The following is a 19,555-nucleotide window of genomic DNA, read 5'->3' on the forward strand; positions in this document are numbered from 1 at the left end:
CCCACAGTCACCAGATCTCAACCCAATAGAGCATATTTGGGATGTGGTGGCACGGGAGCTTCGTGCCCTGGATGTGCATCCCACAAATCTCCATCAACTGCAAGATGCTATCCTATCAATATGGGCCAACATTTCTAAAGAATGCTTTCAGCACCTTGTTGAATCAATGCCACGTAGAATTAAGGCAGTTCTGAAGGCGAAAGGGGGTCAAACACAGTATTAGTATGGTGTTCCTAATAATCCTTTAGGTGAGTGTACATACATTGCAGATTATTTTGTTGTTGTGATGGGAATTTTATAAATAAAACAACAACAACATTTCAAATGATGCATTGTATTTGTTTACATCCTTTGGTGGAAATGAATCATTTTTGGAATAAAATCACTGACTGCTTTGTCATGCTAAGGCTAATTTTAACATAAAAGCTGAAGAAACATTCACGTGTTGCTTGTTCATTCACACACATGACTGAATTAATTTAGGACACAGATATAGGCACGACATGTCCCAAATGACAAAGAACTACTTGGAATCCGAGTTGACTATTTACTAAGACACATTTCCAAACATCTGACTTTAATCGGATTTCAAACCACCTAAGAGTGTGGGTTGGGTTTGCAAAAACTGACACAGGATATACCACAATCTCTGATTTTTGCTTACTGTCTAAACAAGGTTTTAACATATTGAAATGTATAATGTGTTAAGTATTTGTTTAAAATTTCTGTATTTTGATGTTTTTCAATTCGGGCCTGAGATGGTATGAAAGAACAGTCATCTGGGTCCTAAAAAGCATTACGCAAGTTATCACAAACAGCCTTTGTAATGACGATATATGCGGCAAAATTATGAGAGCCGCACCCGGATACGTGCTGTCTAGCAGATCCGCAGCCCTTTTCCAATCACCGTCTTGTCTACACACCCTCTCCCTCCTATTACCCCTCCAATTGTTCTGAGACTATGCCTTAGAAAAACCACATTTGAAAGCGCCAGAACTGCTAGGGAAGTTTCCCATCTAGGCTAACTTCATCTTATTCCCCACATATTATTGCGTGTACACTCCTAGAGCCGGCTGAGAAGCAGCTGTTTCTGATCCCTGAATAACCAGACTGCACAATTGGAACTGATATCATCGTACTAACTGATGTCGATATCCCTAATATGTTCCTTTCCAGCTTGGTACTTCATTCAAAGTTGATGATTGCAGAGGCACAGATTTGGACCTTCTGGGCCGACAATGATAATTGATGATATCATTTGATTCATATTTTTACTTTGCATTTTTTTTTTTTAAATTGAGCGACTACCTGAAAAAAAAAAAAACATGCTTGCGTAATACAAAAAATGTGATCTGACTGGAGAACATGCCCTGTGTCATATGTGTGGAGACATATAAAGGAACAAACTATTGTGGCTCACTGGACTATGGTGCTGCTGCATTTATAAATGTTACCAAACTATATGTATATAAAATTTACAATACTGTAAATACTTTACAAAAACATATACTGTGGTTTACACATACAGAGCAAAAAGAAACATTCAGTGCAAACAAAACAGTACAAGGTGAAATTAAATGGATAGTTCACCCAAAAAAAGAAAATTTGCTGTTAATTTACTCACTCTCAGGCCATCCAAGATGTAGGAGACTTTTTTCATCAGTAGAAGAAGATTTTTAGCTGAAACCGTGGTCCTTGTTGATTCATAAAATGCAAGTCACCAGCTATGAGCTATGACAGCTTGAGAGTCAAAAAGACAAAATGAATGCCTCCTGATGATATATTGAGGTCTTATGAAGCAAAACGATAGGTCTGTGCTAGAAACAATCTTTCAAAAGAAAATTTGTTCGTGAAACATACATCACTCTGGACTGTTTGCCTGAGGCTCTGGATTACAGGTAATAATGCTGTAACTAATGTTTTTTTTTCCTTGCACAGACCAATCGTTTCGCTTCATAAGACCTCATTGTATCATCAGGAGACAGGAATTAATTTCGTCTTGCTTGTATATGCTTTTTTGACTCTCAAAGTGCCAGTAGCCACTGACTTGCATTTTATGAATCACCACCATGATTTCAACTAAAAATCTTCTTTAGTGTATTATTGAAGAAATAAAGTCATCTACATCTTGAATGGCCTGAAGGTCCATAAATTAACAGCAAATTTTCATTTTTCGGTGAACTATCCTTTTAAGTGCTTGAGGTCAGATATGAATATTTTGTATACATTTGTGGATAATACATTTAACACAAATGAAACACATAAAATCTGGAAAAAGGCATATCATTGCTTAACAACAGATTGAACTGATTAAAATGCATCAAGATCTTGAAATAAACCTCACATGCATCTTCCCATGTCACACTTACACATTGATGCATATATAATGCAACATACACATTACTGGCTGCAATTCCTATAAACAAAAACAACAATATAAAACTTTAATAGCAAATTCAAAGCATCAAATTTCAGCTCAGAATGACACGTTTTATTTGGCGAACAATTAACTGCACATGCTATAAATTACATTTTCACCTCTCATTCAGTGCTCCAACACACACAGACGTCCCATGAGACTTTTAATTCAGAGCTGAATATGCTTTATTTAATCGACAACATTTCCTGCTAATAAATATAAAAGCATAATTATTTCAACAGAAGGCTGATTTTTTTTCCTTTGGCCCTGTATGTCATTGAGCGCATCAACTAAAACATTACACAAAATCAATTACAAACCTACCAAAGAAAATTGGTCGAGCAGATATACATAGCACGTTATTAATAAATATGTTTTTTCAGCTAGGTGGGGTTGGTCCAAATTGAAAAGTTGCCAGTGAAGAAAGCCAGATTAGCATTAGACAAAGCTCTACATTTCAAAACACTCTGGGCTGTTGAGAATACAAATGTCTTTTCAGGTCAGGTGGGTTGTGGAGTGCTTGATGAATGACTGCATAGCGAACATACATTAATAAAGTCTTGTTTGCATATAAAACAACCAGAACACCCAAGAGGCTTAAATATGCTGTTGCAATAAAGCACAGTGGGAGATTCTGCCATGGCTGAATATAAGGAGCTTGACGTACGTAATACATGCACTGTGCAAGTTACATTCCCACTTAGCTGAAGTTAGCTATTATGCAATCTTTACAAAGCCATTGGATATTATATTAACAGTGATGGTTCACAGATGCTTCTAGCATACAGAATCCATCCAATGCATCTAATGTAATAAGGGGGGGGGGGGGGGTGAAGACACCTCTAAACACCTCTTCTCACAGTCAGAGTAAATATTACACACCAGAATACTTATTGTTTTTCAAGGTTCAGCTAAAGTCTATGACAGCTGTTATGCCAAGGACATTGGCCTTCATCCGGAATGAAAGAGCCATGGGTGGTTAGGGGGCAGAATGGTTTATTCTCTATGAATAAATCAAAGAAAGCTAAAGACTACGTGAAACGGCATTCACAAACTTCCTTAATGTAACTTGTTTCTCAGTGAAGCATCTGGAAGCTTGTTTCTGCCACTGAATAATTATTTATTTATTTATTTTTTAAAGGTCATTTTGACAATTTTCAAGTGTCAAGTCAAAATTATTTAGGATTTTTTTCTCACAATAGCGAATTCACAATTTGGACTTTTTTCCCGAAATGTGAAGAAGAGGAAAAATAAATCCCAGTAGTAAGTTTCAGTTAGAACTGCATGACATAAGCTATCAATTGTGTACTACAGCTTTTTATCTCACAATTCTGACTTTTTTCTCAGAATTGCATGATAAAAACTTGCAACTGTGCGTTACAAAGTCAGAACTCAATTGTGTGTTACATCTTGTTTCTGACACTGAATAAAAATCGAATATACGAATATCATAAAAATACGAATATCATAAAACTGAATAACATTTTTTCCCCAGCAACTGCGAGTTTCCATATCACAAGTCTGATTACAAACCCTCAACTGCATGTTACAAAGTCAGAATTGTGAGATATAAACTGTGAATTGTGAGATTTAAATTTGGAGAAGTAAGAAACAAAAATGATATGGCAGGTGCTTGGATGTGCTGAAATACATGAGGGATTGATGACATCAGAAAAAAACATATATATATATATTAATGCTGTCAATCGATTAAAAAAATTAACTAATTGATCACACATTTTTCTAAAATTTGTCACGATTAATCCAACCTAACATTAAAGTTTTTAAATATACTTTTATATTGCAATAATTTCACATTCAGTCTTCAAATGCACAATGTACAAACAACATAAAAACAGTATATTTTTAATATTTCGATTGAAGGCCAGCATCACTGATATCAATACTACTGATGTCTCTATAAATGAGTTTTTTCCCCTGAATATTTAACCATTGACTGTAGCCATTCAGCATTACAGTATAATTGAGAGCTATCAATTTGAACATTTATTAGACTTAACTTCTAATTTAAGTGAACTTAAAACAATCTTCACACGAGCCCATTATAATAAATGACATATTTATCCACCTGTGCCCTTCAGCAGAAATATACAGAAAATTAATAGTTACCAAACACTAAATTCTAAATGAAATATAGACGAACCCCCTTAAAGCTATAAGATTGACTGATTTCCTCTTTTTTTCTTTTGTTCTTGGATTAATAGACATCACAGCTGCTGGTTATTATCTTATTTGCCTATTGCTTTAAAAGCTGCTGCTGCTGAACGTGAGAGGATCTGACATGCATCTTATTTTCTCACAAATCTCTTTACCTTTTCTGATCCTCTTCAGGGGCTGGTTGCATAAACTGCTTAGACTAGTCTTAAAAAGCTAGTCTTCTATTTATTTTATTTTTTTTTTCTTAGAGACTGGTCATAACTTTTTAAAGTCAGCTAGGAAAAGGTAGATTTGTCTAATTCTAATCCAAAAAGTAAGATTGATTACCCCTTGGCTAACTACTAGCTGGTCAAACTAGTTTGTAAGACAGTCTTAACACTGTATCCATGTTTATGCAACTGACCTCAGGTCTTAAAGTCTCTACTAATGAGCGGACGAGTTGAATCGGGTGTGTTAGATGAGGGAGACAGTGCTGGGGTGCCTCGGGACAGTTTTTAAAACCATTTCAGAGACATGTTCTTAAATGTGACGCATATATAACATATGCATGCATGCACTCAGTTTTAAGGCAGCTTTAATCGCCTTTTTGGTAACTTGCCTTGCACTTAGTTTCTTTCGCTGTTTGATATGAAATGATACAGGCTACAGCGCGCGCCGATACCTTTGTGCGTGTATTTGAAGAGCACAGTATCTTTTGCGCGCTCGTTTGACTCGCGCCTGGCGCGGAGGCGATGTTAGAGCGCGCGTCTGAAACGTCCCCCGTTTGATGTGGTCATAAAGACGTCCTGCATCTAAATAAACGTAATCCTTTTCAATAAAAAAGTGACAGAGGCAGCAGTTGTGAATGGGGTGGCCAACCCTAGCCCCGCCCCTGCGTTAACACTGATGACAATTTCACTGGCAATAACATGAACATCTTGGTGCTTATGATGATTTGTTTAAACAATAGCATAGGGCTATATCTGGCCAACCAATGGCAGATGTTTTGAAAACATTGATTTTTTTTGTGTTTTAGTACCCCAACCAGCTTGACACAGCTCAACCAATAGTGTGTGTTTGGATCCAACCAATAGAATTTGGGAAATATTTTATAAGCCATAATTTAAAAAAATTAAAATAAAAAAATTCATAGAAATGACACATTTCACCTGTAATGATGGCATTTTATTTACTGTATATGAATTCAAAAATCTGGGCCATGTGCCTCCAAGTACAGTATAGGCTGATCTACTAAGTATAGGCCACATGGGATGCAACATAATAAGCATGACGAATGCAATGTTACGCAGATTGCACGGGAATGTTTTGGCTCTCGTTTCTCATCTTCGCACTTCTCCAACAGCAGAGACGCTAAGGCAAATTGCCGTTAGCCTATCTGACCTCATGACTTGGAGATTTTCCCTGTGGTCTCCAATGAAACTCACACAGGGAGTCGATTCCGGTTTCAGACAGCGCACGGCCCAGACAGCCTGACCTACAGCCTCTCTCCAACCCCAAATCCTGGAAGGGATAGACAGCAAGAGAAACATAGCGTGCGATAGAAATTTTGAATCCTGGAGATGCTCACATCTGGAGAAAGATTTACTCATTGAGTCCATCGCTTTCTCTAGGGTTGAAAATACATTTTCCCTGCTCCTTCCTCTCCCTGTTCTCCATTCACGTTTTAATGAGACGTTGTCTCCCTGCCGTGATGGTGAGGAATCATGTAACCCCCGTGTCACCAGACTATCATCCCTCTCTCCATTATGTATCCCCTGATGAGAAGACAGAGGTGAAGGAAGGCAATCCATCACCACTGGCGGCCCAAATCATCCAGACTGTCCCGCCACGAGACATTTAGACATGACCAGATAAAGTTAAGAAACATTTCCTTAGACAGTACTTGCTAAATGTAATTGATACAATAGGACTGCATGGAATTGTTGACTTGAAATGTTTGGAGATTTGTCATTGATATCTTTATCACTTCCTTCGTATATTCAACAAGTCGGGATGTTCTAGGTGTTTACTGTCATGTGATACAGGGTATACACCAGGTCATTGCAAGTCTGTTGCTTGCTGAAGTGCTGTACTAAAACAGTAACAGCTCTCCTGTCTCAGTTATGAGGCAGAGACTGCAATGGCTCATTTTAACAACCCTAATAAAAAGCTAGTCTCCACACAAACATTCAGTGCCTGAAGAAAGAAAAGTTGTCTTGTTCTATCTGTTCTCCGTTCCCTATGTGAATAACTAGCTCAAATTCAAACCAGAAAGCATTTCAGAAAATCCGAAACTGAAAAAAAGGAACCACCACAGTCATTACAATAACTGATAATGTTGGCCTACTCAGACCACAAAATTATACAGTAATGTCAGATTTCGCAAGCATCGTGTGAGAATTAAGTGAGGTCATGATTTAATTGTATTACACAGCAGTGACTTCCAGACTTCCTCTCCTCTGCCGTCACAACACAAGCCATGATTATTATGATATAATTGTTTAAGTCTCTTTTCCAGTTAGTCCACAGGTCTCAGTCTAAACCAAGTAAAGGGGAAGCAGTAATAACAACAACAATCATATTTAGAATCATCCCCAGTTTAGAGAGTTTTCCAGCAGTTAAGATTTTAAAAGTTCTGACATCTAAATGAAGAGTAGAATACACTATTTTTAAACTTCAAACCAAGGCAAGCAGTAAACCACTGAAAATATGTTGCATATCCCATATAGAAAAACTAACAGTATATTAATTCTTTGGATGGTATCATCATCAGTATAATGACTTCAAGGATCCTTGGGGCCAAATGTCAATTATTTATTAATTGAGAATTCGCCAAAAAAAGAGAGAGAGACTGTAATATTCAAAATAACACTCAAACATTTAATATCACGTAATGTGAATCAATACTCAGCCCTGTACTCCATGAGTGGTGGGGGGGGGGGCATTCTTGACTCTCTGCAATGAGAAAGTTTGACCACAAGAGGGACTCCTCGTGATACTGTATTTAGTGTTAAAGTGTACAAATGTGATACAGAGAAAAGAATACCTTAACCTGTTATCCAAATCAAGTTATTAAACATACAAATATGGAATACAACTTAATAACAACTATGTTAATAATATTTACTAAAATATTGGTGTGGTATCATTTCATAAATAAGATAAAGGCAAAAAAAGGCAAATAGACCCCATGATTCACTTTGCCCCAGACGTTCTTATATTACCAAACCAAAGGCTGACTCTCTCAAAGCAAACTGTAGACACTGACTTTAGTCAGCATCACTGACGAAGGGGGGTCTCCTGAATCAGAACTTTGAGTAATCCAGAATGAGTACATCGGCATGTCTTATATGGTAAAAACATCTACGTAACCCACGGCACATCGTGACTCGTACGACTGAGGGATCCCTCATGCATATTTTGGCTGATATGCAGACGAACGACCCACACATGCCCTCTACGCAGCCTTTGATGATGTCACAACCTCAGCTGCCTGTCTCACTAAGAATCCCAGACATCTGTCCTCTGCCAATTAAACAGGAAGTTAGCAGATTCACTTCCTGGTGAATCTGCATACAACATGTGTTGCATGTTGCAGCAGCAAAGGGAAGTGTGGAATACTTAACGTGCACTGCTTCAAAGTGACGTAAAGACGTTCTTTCTTCAAGGAAACTGTTTAAATGGGAAGAAAAAATTAAGTTCTCTGAAAATTTACCACTGGTAATCTCCACTTGACCAGAATTGGCAAATACATTTATGAGGAACTGCTGAGCACCACAAAACTCTTGAGTACTACGATAATAATTCAGTTTGACAAATTGCCAGACTTTAATTTTGTGTATTGAAATGTAATCATGTTTTAGAGAGTTCGTATAACACAAGTGTCTTGCATTTAAAAACAGCAAGACTGTGAAAACTTACAAATGAATGGACTTAGTCACTTAATAGCTAATCACACTTGTCATGTCTGTCAAGCAAATTCCAGTACGTGCTCCGTAAACCCTGCAGAGGGAAAGTTGCTCTGCCCTACAAATAGAACAATTAGAAAAATAAATAAAAAGGAAACGTAAAGAGAGGGAGGGAGCAAGGAAGAGGGGAGGGAGCGAGGGAAGTATAATTACTCTGTAAGAGAGAGGAGAAGAAGTAGAAACAGAGAGACAGGGGAGCTAGAGCCAGTGAGAGAGTCCAGCCCACTTCTACAAAACCATTCAACTCCTGCACAGTGAGCAGTCCCAGACCTCTTACGAGCACACTGCTTCCCTGGGGCACATCCAGAAGCCGACTGCCCATCCCATACAAACTTCCCGAGGACCTGGAGAGGGAGAAAGCCTCTGACAGAACTATTCCGACCAGCATCTCTTCTAACAACTTATAGCAAGGATTACATTTTTCCTTACTTTTTTTTTTTGCTCCTCTCAAATTTTGGTCAGATTGAGCTCATTCACAGGCAGACAGACTTTACTGCAAGCTCTCGGCGACCAGACGGTTCTTGTCTTACTTTGAAAGGAACTTTTAAAGTAAGTTGTTCATTTTGCAACCCGGTGCAAACACCCTCCAGCTCTCTTCAGCAACTGACACTTTTCATTTAAGGATGTCCGCTCTCCCTGTTCTGAGCGGGATCTTCCTGCTGCTCATCCAGACCTGCTCCCTCAGTGCCATGGTCACCAAAGGGAGCCTGGCAACGTCCGAACAGGCAGCAACGGTCTGTCCCTCCTGTGCCCTGGCACGGCTTCGAAAAGGCGAGGGTGAGGACGAAGGAGCCCAGCAAGACGTGGTCGAGGCAGTGAAGAGACACATACTTAACATGCTGCACCTGCAAGAGCGCCCCAACATCACGCACCCGGTGCCTCGGGCGGCGCTTCTCAATGCCATTCGCAAGGTACACGTGGGACGGGTGGCCAAGGACGGCAGTGTCCTGATTGAGGACGAGGCCAGCAGCCGTCCGGACACCGAACAGGCGGAACAGACAGAGATCATCACGTTTGCTGAAGCCGGTGAGTCCAAATTTCTAACAAAGGGTGATCTTAGTCCTTAAATACTTTAAAGTAAATCGTTCGGTCTTCCCTCGAGGGATGAAACCGGAGCGGTGGGTTTATAAAGCTGTTCAATTTAAGTCCGAAGAGTTCAGGGAAACCTGTTGCCAGCGCACAGAGTCAGAGCAGTTAGAAATAAGCTGAGGCAATTCGCTCCCCCTCTCTCGAGGTTCCTGCAAACCTCCTGCTGGTTTAGAGAATCAGTAATTATCTGCGAGGGCCCCCCCAGGCTTCTAGCCGTAAGCTCTGCACAGGAGCACTTCCTTGGGGACTGACAGTCTCCTATGTAGCTTCCCTATGTGACTGAAGAGGGCTGAGAGAGAGAGATAAAAAAAAATCATAACGCATAGGAATAAAAAATGACTTCTCCGTTTTATAGGAGGGAAAAGAATGCTGTTCAGTTACTGCCTTTGTGTCGGGTTTCAAAGGCAGTTGAAAGAGCATTGTCGGCAGCAGTGAGAGCTGTTCAAAGGTGCTGTCAAGCCCGTGATGTGAGGAGAGATTGGGTTCTTCTCTGAGTCATGCAGCTCAAACGGGTCATGAGTGACACAGAGCCGCGGCGTGCTGCAGGAGCTCTCAACAGATGTGTCAGACCTAAAAAGCAGCAAACAGAGCAATTGGATTGCTTGTCTGAAAGATGAATTTTTCATGATTTTAGGGAGCTGAGTCTGTAACACTGCGGCCTTGTGGAGAGAATGAATATTTAGAATGACATTATAGGTATAAAAATGAATTATGCATTTTTAAAATGGAATAATAAGTATAGAAGAGACGTTGCAGGCTTTTGTTACAAATGAAGGGCAATGGTAAGCGTGCAAAAGCATCCATCATCTCCTTCCGCAAAACCATGGCAGTGTTGTCGCACAGAAACCTTGCGACAAGAGCTCGTGCCTCGTGAGAATTCCCGCTCAAATTCCATTCTCGCGTCTGGAGCAAAATGCCGGGTTCAGCTGCATCTGAGCAGTTTCCAAAAGTATTCAAAATAGAGCTGTTCTCCAAATCCACCACAAGGGGGAATGCAATAAAACTTGATTGCAGAACCTTGCAAATAAGCATTAGTAGTTTTTTTTTTCTAAAAATGGATGCACAAGGTTGCATCTTAACATTTATAACGTCAAAGCCAATATACCAGTCAATACCCTATACTAAGGCCCCTTTACACAGGCTTTTTAATAAATAATACATTATGATTAATATCTACTCTAATGTAAATAATACAATTATAACATGTTGCGGCCCTTGAAAGTTTACTAAGACTGGTTGGGCCCACTCCAATGCTGGTGTTGAAGCATAATTTAGTCTGCAGTGTGGCATCAGGATAATTTTTATTTTATTTTATTTGGCTTTGGCATCACAAGCACAATTTATTTTCTAAATACTGTAATGCATAGTTGTGCATGGTGCTTATTGCATACTGGTTTGATTTTTAAGACATGTTGCTGCACTGCATCACTGTAATGCTGCGTTAAGTGGGTTGTTTAGACCACTGTAATTATGTGTATGATGTAAGTCTCAGAATTCTGCATACACTATCTGTCTGGAATCTCGTCCATGAATCTGTTCTCATAATTGCCAAACATACAGGTAGACATACACATATCTTAAAGCTATGAAATATAAGTATATGAAGTAACAGCATTTAGTAGGCCCCTATATATATATATATAAATATATATATATACATATTTCAATAATTAAAAAGGTTTATTAAAATTAAAGCTATTTAATGGTAGTTTATAAATCTCAATTTTCTTTGTATGTCTGTTGTCCTCTTAAAATATGTGCTGTTTAGGTTCAGAAATCACATTAATGAAGATATCAGTTGGCAGATACAAGGACCACAGAACCTGAGGCATATTGCATTTATTGTAGGACATACTTGTTTAAATCATTATCTTGAACATGCAGCATTCTGGCTGAATGAGCGCTACATGGTAAGACTGATTACTTTCATCATGATCTATGCTACAATGTGTAGCCTGAAGGCATGAGCAATTAGTGCTTGTGTATGTTAGCATGACAGCAAATAATGACTTTCAGGCAGTAGCAAAGGGTAAGAAATAACACCATTTTAACTAATAAAACACTAACAAGTGCTTTTTAAACACCCATATCTAAAGAATTTGCTCTTTCCTTGACATGTCACTATTACTGATAAACCTTGAGGGTGCACCAGAGGCCATTCATAAAATGTGGCCAAACCTTCTGAAAAAGTTTATTTTCCATCAAAAGTTGCAAAATGGATAGCCTTTGCTTCCAAACCAAAGATAATGATTTAACAAATGCAGAGACTTATAAATAGTAGCTCTGTACCATGCGCACTATTCTTTGTCATTGAATTCCACTCAAGCCATGTGCAGGATCTTCAAACAGAAAGCGTGTTGATGATATCACCGTGGATGCTGTGAATGCGTGTGGGCGTTCAGTGTTTAGCCTTTCTGATGTCATTCAGGCGTGCAGGTTGCATATGCAAAGCTTGACATGTTCTGAAACAATGACTCAATATTTACTTTGTTTCCTTGTTTTGATCTCCTCCTACTTGCAAAGCAATTAATCACAGGGAAAGCCCTATTATCACTCCCTCCAGTAATGGTTACAGCAAAGGAAAGAAGATGTCCCAGTTGTTCATGTGCAAGCAGTTATTTTTGCTAGATCAAACACTGATTTCTTTGCAGAAAAGAGAATCTGACTTACTTCAAGATCTTGCGAAATAATACGAAGAATTACTATTTAAAGGCAATAGAAATAAAATAGTAAGCATCTTATTTTGGGGCTACACTGCCAGCTTGCCAAACCTTACATATAACGAAGCCGCAAAGTATAGCCTTTAAACACAATCCAGATTCGGGGACCACATTAGAAAGCCTCCTTGTTAGCCGAGGATCCCTTAGCATTAGTGTGGTCAAATAGATTTCTCAGGTTGCAGGATACTTCGCTACTCGTGTCATTTTGTAATATGCTACTTAAAGCTTTCTTGGCTTCAAGGTACAGTACTGTAGTGAAGAAAGGATGCTGCAGCATCATGCCAACTACACTCATTTATTACTTTGACAGCTGATGCATCATCCAAACCTGTTCGTGAGAGTGGGTTATTACTTGCAGATGTGGGCTTGGTAGCAGCGAGCATCTCAAACCTACATTCAATCTTGAATCCTGAAAAATCAATCAGATAAATAAGTAAAATATGAATTGCAACTATCCATAGAGATTGTCTCTTGTGTTTTGTTAAACCGCAGTCTTGAAAGTGCCTGTCCTTCAGCTATCCAGCATGGCTTTGAGCCATGTTCTGTGGATTCTTACCAAAGGTTAGCAGGGGGGAGGCAGCAGTAACTCTCCTCGTTACCCTCCTGGTTCCCTGGGAGCTGTGCTGGCCTGCAGGGGCTATCTGAAGCTGGTGATTCTTTGCCGCTGGATGGGGTGCCTGACTTAGATGGAGGCAGTAAATCAGGCCCACTGTTGGTGCCTGAAATGCCTGTGGGTGATGAGGACCAGATAAAAAGGGAACAAGGGCGTTTGGGGAAGAACATTACAAGCATGCTTGGCCTTTACGGCGCAAGGTGCGGTATCGTGAAGTGGCTCGCCGATGTTAGTGACACTCACCGGAGAATGTATACAAGACTCTACAGTGTTATGGTTGGGAAATAAGGTTTAATTGCACTTTTTGTTTGTTTGCTTCTCATGCTGGGATGTAGAAAAGGCCATGAATGCCGTTGTAGCAACATGCTGTGCACTGAAAGGAATTCTAGTGGTTTTCTGGTCTGTTCAGTGACATTATAATGTCAGAGGATGTTTTATGTTTGCAGTATAGATCTCTGTTGTATATTTTCTCTTGGAGTACCTCGGCTGCATTTTTATTGGGTTTAGTATCTGATTTGGATCTGCTTTATAATGCATTAGAGTAGCAAGCGATCGTTATCCAGATGATAAGTGATCGTTGTTTGAAATATATGAATATCACGTGATACTACGGCTCACAGTACGCTCTAACGCAAGAGTTTAGTCTGTGAAATCTATCCTCGCTGCTGACAGGACTGTGTCTGAAATATGTTGCATAACAGGCGAGGAACTCAAATCATTCACTCCCACACACCATTAAAAGAGTCATATATTTCCACCTTCAGACTTTTATTTCTAATTTAATATCTTGTTGGGTCAAAAAAGAAAATCGGACAAGAATCTTTAATTCCTGGAGGGATCCAGAAAGTGTTCTCATGTTAGCACCTAGAGTCCTTCCCTTCTGGTGTTTCATGTGAGTACTAGCCATTGCTGAGTTGTCAGCAAGACCTAGGGAATATACATCAATGAATGAATACCTCATTCCACCTGAACCATTTTAAGCACCTGTTAGCACTATGCTCTTTGAACTAGCATATGTGTTCTGCACAGAAAACCTGTTGCCTTTAATCAGCATTGTCAACAAATTAGTCAAAGATAAATAGAGCATTCTATAAGAGTTAACTAGGAAGAGTACAAACAAACTCCATCCAAAGAGGCGTGTTTTAACAACCTTTCAGGTTGCGGATTTCTTTACTGCAAAAGCATTCTTTGAGCTTCAAGCACTGGGGCATTGCAAGCCATACAATATGACAGGAGGCCAAGAAGGAGATAAAAGAGGCTGATTCCCCCTAAGGTAAACCAGATAGAAAAGGGGATTATAGAACACATTAACTAAAGCCATGTTTAAAGAGGAGTGGACATCCCCCCGTCTCCCCCACAAACACACTTAAGTTCCCAGGTGATTCTATACTACAGCCACCCGTCCTTTTGAAGACATGGAAAGGGGGAGGGGAGGAATGTGTAAGTGTTATTCGCCATCTTTGTGTGCAGGACAGCTGTGCAAACTCTGCCCTTGCGGTTAAATTGGTGTTTATTGTTCAGGGATTACCGCATGGCTCTTTAGTCCTTCTCTTCAAATTTCAAAATTTCTCTTTGCTCTCCGGCAAATATATTCAGAAGCATGCAGAGTTGCAAAGCTCCAGTGGTGATCTTTCTTCTTTGGGCCTGGGACTCTGCTCTGGAGGGGCAGTTGAAAGGTTTACCCAGCAAAGCAAATGCTTACGATACTCGATTCATTCACTGGGTGCAGATTAAAAGGGAAACAATGCGTTAGCCACTACTGGAAAAAAAAGTCCATTATTTCTAAACGGCATTTGTGCAGCTCACTTGTGTTTGGACAGATGGGTTTGGGCCAGAGATCCTTAAATACGCTCTCGCACACATACACACTTGTAGCTTGATGCCATTGTTATTACGTTGTAACCCTGTAAATATGTTGTGGTGCATGATAGATTAGTACGTGTGCAATATTTTGCCAGAATATATTGCTTAATACTTGTTGCGAGAGGCGTCTTGCTATTAGACTTGTATGCCAAGCCTTCAACAAGATGGCCAGTTTAACAAGAACTCAGCTACAGTACAAGTAATCAACAGTAAATGTGAACAGCCACAAATACTGTCCCAACAAGGGTTTAGTGGCTTAAAAACCTGTTGAGTCAGTAAATGTAGAGGATTTGTTTAGAAGTACCCAAATGATCCGTGAACTGAGATTTTCCAGAGGCCTTGCCTCTGTCTATAACATGGTGGGAATCAAAGCCAAAGGGAACAGTCTTTTACAATCCAGTGAGACAGCAAGCCACATGCCACATCACTGCTTCCAGCTGCACGCTGTATGCTGTCATGGCCATTATGTGTTACTAGGCTAGCAGACTCTTAATTGCTCAGTTAACTACCAGGAGAGGTGATGAAGTTGGTTTTAAACCCTCAATTATTTCAATTCCAAGGTGGTGCAGGAAGAACCAAGCGGGAGGGATTGTTTGGTTGCGAGTGTGCGTGTAGGAACAGCTGATTCACTGATGTGACGTGCAGGAAAAGGATGCACGACTGCATGCATCTATGCCATTTATTAATAGTCACACGAAACAGAAGAAGATTGTTTTGCGGAAACGAAAAACTGGTCACTGCTGGCACAAAGCTAAAGTGTTCCACCGATGCCACCACTCCCAGCGTCAGCTCTGATGTGGCGGGCACACCATCTCCAAAGTCAACCAGAGCCTCAGGCTAAAGTGAAACACAAGTACGATAACAAAAGATCAGCTCATTTGACTAATCTCTGATGTTTCCTTCTCTTCCTGTCTCTCAGGTCAAGCTCCAGGGTTTGTCAACTTTCTCATCTCTAAGGAAGGTGGTGAGATGTCTCTAGTGGAGCAAGCCAACGTCTGGCTCTTTCTTCGACTGCCAAAGGGCAACCGCACCCGAGCTAATGTCACTATCCGGCTGCTCCTGCAGCAAAGTACAGGGGAGAAGGTTCTGGCAGAGAAATCCGTGGACACGCGGCGCAGCGGCTGGCATACATTTCCCGTTTCGGCCAGTGTGCAGTTGTTATTGCAGCATGGGGGAAGCACGCTGAGTTTGCGTGTCTCTTGCCCGCTGTGTGCCGATGCTCGAGCTACGCCGGTGCTCGTGACTCCGGGAGGCAGCGAGCGTGAGCAATCCCACCGGCCGTTCCTCATGGCCGTGGTGCGACAGATGGACGATCTGTCCCAAAGGAGACGTCGCAAAAGAGGCCTGGAGTGCGACGGCAAGGTACGCGTCTGCTGCAAACGGCAGTTTTACGTAAACTTCAAAGACATCGGCTGGAACGACTGGATCATCGCTCCCTCGGGGTATCACGCCAACTACTGCGAGGGCGACTGTCCAAGCCATGTGGCCAGCATCACCGGCAACTCACTGTCATTCCACTCCACGGTCATCAACCACTACCGCATGCGAGGGTACAGCCCCTTCACCAACATCAAGTCCTGTTGCGTCCCGACTCGTCTGCGGGCCATGTCCATGCTCTACTACAACGAGGAGCAGAAAATCGTCAAAAAGGACATCCAGAACATGATTGTAGAAGAATGCGGCTGCTCGTAATTCTGCTGTGGGAAGAAGAAGGGTAGGAAGGGAGAGACTAGGTTGGGTGGTAGGGGCGAAAACTGCAGCCCCAAAATGAATGAAATAGAAGAGATGTAGAGAGAGGAGAGGAGAGCTCCTCTATCTTTATCTCACTGCCTCAAGACAAACTCTCACGTAGACAGGCCTCTCTTTCTCTCGACCACTTGTGCGTGGTCATCTTAGAATCCAGTGGGTATCACGTTACAATGGGTATCTGTAACTCAGAGTAATCTCTGTGGCACTTTCAAAAGAGAAAAGAAATATAATATATTTTTGTTACAAAGCAAAGGGAGCAAGGTCAGAGAGTATTTATGCGGCCTACTTTGCAGCGCAGACATGCACTGCGGGAAGAGAGATGACGTAGATGAGGTGCCTGAAAAAGAAAATCTCAAAACTATGCAACTTGTCAAGTATTATGATATATTTTTCATTGAGGTGTTGTTTTGTTTCTTAACTATTTACTTTTACAAACTAAAAAAGAAAAAAGTTAACGTTTGTTGACTTTTTATACCTTGTACGTTTGTTTTACGTATATGTCTGATGTGTGTGTCCGTGTACAAAAGTGTGTGTATGTACAGTGTGCCTACGGGAGTATTCGTGTACGTTTGTGTGCATGTCTGTTCGTGTGTTGTTGAGAGATACTTGAAAGAAGTTTGACGGGCTGCTGGAACCAAACATTTCTCTATATTATTATTATTATTATTATTATTCTGTTAATAATGTTATTTTGATTTCTGTACATTTTTTTTTGTTATCTTAAAAGTGAGACGTTAAAACGTTTACAGTTTTGCACTATATCAACATTTTGATCAGCGTAGCCACATATACAAATATGTTTATAGAGAAAGACTAGAAGCACTTCAGAACAGACGTAATGACATAGCATGACTCTAACAAATGAGATTGTTAAAAATAAACTGGGAGGTTTGAGGGGAAGGCAGAGATGACTAGCACTATATCGGTGGACCATGTATACACATGCATTTTACAAAATAGTGTTTTGGTTTTTTACTCAACACCAAAGAATTTAGGTTAGCGTTGCTTACCATATTAGGCTGTCTCCGAACAGTTGTTCAGAAGATACCAATTTGTCTTTCAGAAGATTGCTTTGTTCTCCCTACAAAGATGTCCAGGTTAGCAAACCGAAAGACCTTTAAAACCGTTTCTCAATGTCCCACAGCGGCTCACTCCTGTGTGTGCTTTTGCACTGCTGCACAGTCCATGCGTGACTGGCCATCGAAATGGTTAAAACAGCACTTAAACCAACCTTTTAAAGTTTGTTTTTAATTATGAATTGTTACAAAAGTGAATGTGCAACATTAATATTTAATGACTTATGTAATTGGGAGATAACTATTTAGATATTTGCGATTTTCTCACCAAATTTGAAAAGGATCCGCAGTGATCCAAAAAAAAAAAAAAAAAAAAAAAAAATTGTTTTGTTCATATTTCCGTTTCCCAACTGTGCAATGTAAAAAAAGTAAGCAATTTTGGAAAAAAAAGAAAAGAAAAGAATAACTTCTGTGTTACATTTCGGACTAAGAAAAGTTTACTATGTTCAGTATGTTCCTGATGGGAATGCTTACAAAATGTCATAAAAGAAAAACACTATTAAAATGGAAAAGAAAAATACAAATTCAGAAAAAAATATATATATAAAAAGAAAGACATGTTGTATATGTTTTTGTTTGTTTGTTCGCTGTTATTAAAAAATAATTGACACTGAAATAAGTGGACTAAGAATAAAAAATATATTTTTATTCTGTATATATGGAAATCAAGATACCAATATGTGGCATTGCTTTGTTGTACAAATCAAAAATGTGCTTGTGGCTATTTTTTTTATCTAATTTATTCTACAGTATTTTGTCCTTTGCTTCACCATTAAAGTTAAAATGTTGTACACTAAAACATGAGAAAAGTGTTGGTTGTGATCTCTTGCACAGAACACACATACATAAACACATTTAATTTCAAGACACGAAAGTATCGAGAAATTATAAGATACAAAGTAAAGTAAAACAGTCCTAACAAAGCACAAGCCCTACGACAATCAGGGAACAGTTTACAGGACAGCACAGAAGGAAGAAAACAGCCCATCCCAGGTGAAAAACAAGTTCACTTCAATAATGTACTTAAAGTGCTCTATTTCCATCCACTAATTTTGTACTTAATATACTAAAAATGAACCTTTAGTACTTCTAAGATAAACTTAAGATCATCTAAGTGTACTTAACTGTGCTATTTTGAGACACCATGAATATGAACTATGCACTTTAAGTACATTATGGAACTGCACTTGTTTTTCACTTGGGATACCTTGTCTGTTTCAAAAATAATCCCAACAGCCACCTCCGAAGCATCCAAAAGCCACCTAAAAGAAGACTAGAGGAAAAAAGGAGGACCGTTTGCATGCTAAATTATGATTATCGGGACAGAGAACCAGATGGTGTCTATATAAAGCATGTTGCATGCAGAGGTTTGAGTTAAATCATGGTGGTTTTGGAGGAGGTGGACCAGCCATCATGAACCATTACTGGTGTATGACACATAACCACAGCGTCCCCCCAAGACGCATGCACACACACGTGCAAGAAAACATTAACTGTCTCGCAAACTCCAGACCCTTCAGAAGTATTTCGCACAAATCCTCTGCCCTAAAATGAAAAAGGTACTAGTTTAGATGACATGAAGTAGAGTGTCGGAGTTCCTGGTTAAAGCGGAGCTGTCTGAGGCTAATGACAGAGAGGAGCAAATGGCTGGCAGTGATAATAATTCAGTAGCGAGCGAGCGATCAAAGAGCTGCAGCGACGGCATAGAGGAGCTCAGAGTCTGCGGCCAGCAAAACAGAGGATGCTCATTCATTTCAAATGCACTCTTTAAAAATAGTGCAAGTGCTGCATGCAGTGTAAGCATTGAGGCGTTATGCATTTTTTTTCTTTGAGGGGGCATCAGTGGCAGTCCTGGCAAACTTGGTGCCCTAGGCAAGACATGACAGAAGAAAAAAGAGTTA

At 39.9% G+C, this 19,555-nt stretch overlaps 1 protein-coding gene across 1 annotated transcript; it reads left to right on the forward strand.

Moving 5' to 3' along the window:
- The first annotated feature begins 8,719 nt into the window (after positions 1-8,719).
- Positions 8,720-16,788, forward strand: inhbaa (inhibin subunit beta Aa). Its single transcript, XM_079408855.1, has 2 exons — positions 8,720-9,570; positions 15,749-16,788. The coding sequence occupies exons 1-2, from the start codon at positions 9,168-9,170 to the stop codon at positions 16,519-16,521; spliced, it is 1,176 nt and encodes a 391-aa protein (XP_079264981.1). The 5' UTR covers positions 8,720-9,167; the 3' UTR covers positions 16,522-16,788.
- The last annotated feature ends 2,767 nt before the right edge of the window (positions 16,789-19,555 follow it).

This window comes from Barbus barbus (assembly GCF_936440315.1).
Source record: "Barbus barbus genome assembly, chromosome: 46".
NCBI lineage: Eukaryota > Metazoa > Chordata > Actinopteri > Cypriniformes > Cyprinidae > Barbus > Barbus barbus.

Bases quoted from the DNA above. Each gene is read 5' to 3' on its own strand.
- inhbaa (XM_079408855.1), top strand. From the start codon at position 9,168: ATGTCCGCTCTCCCTGTTCTGAGCGGGATCTTCCTGCTGCTCATCCAG. The intron at 9,571-15,748 runs GTGAGTCCAAAT...CCTGTCTCTCAG, and splicing joins CATCACGTTTGCTGAAGCCG to GTCAAGCTCCAGGGTTTGTC.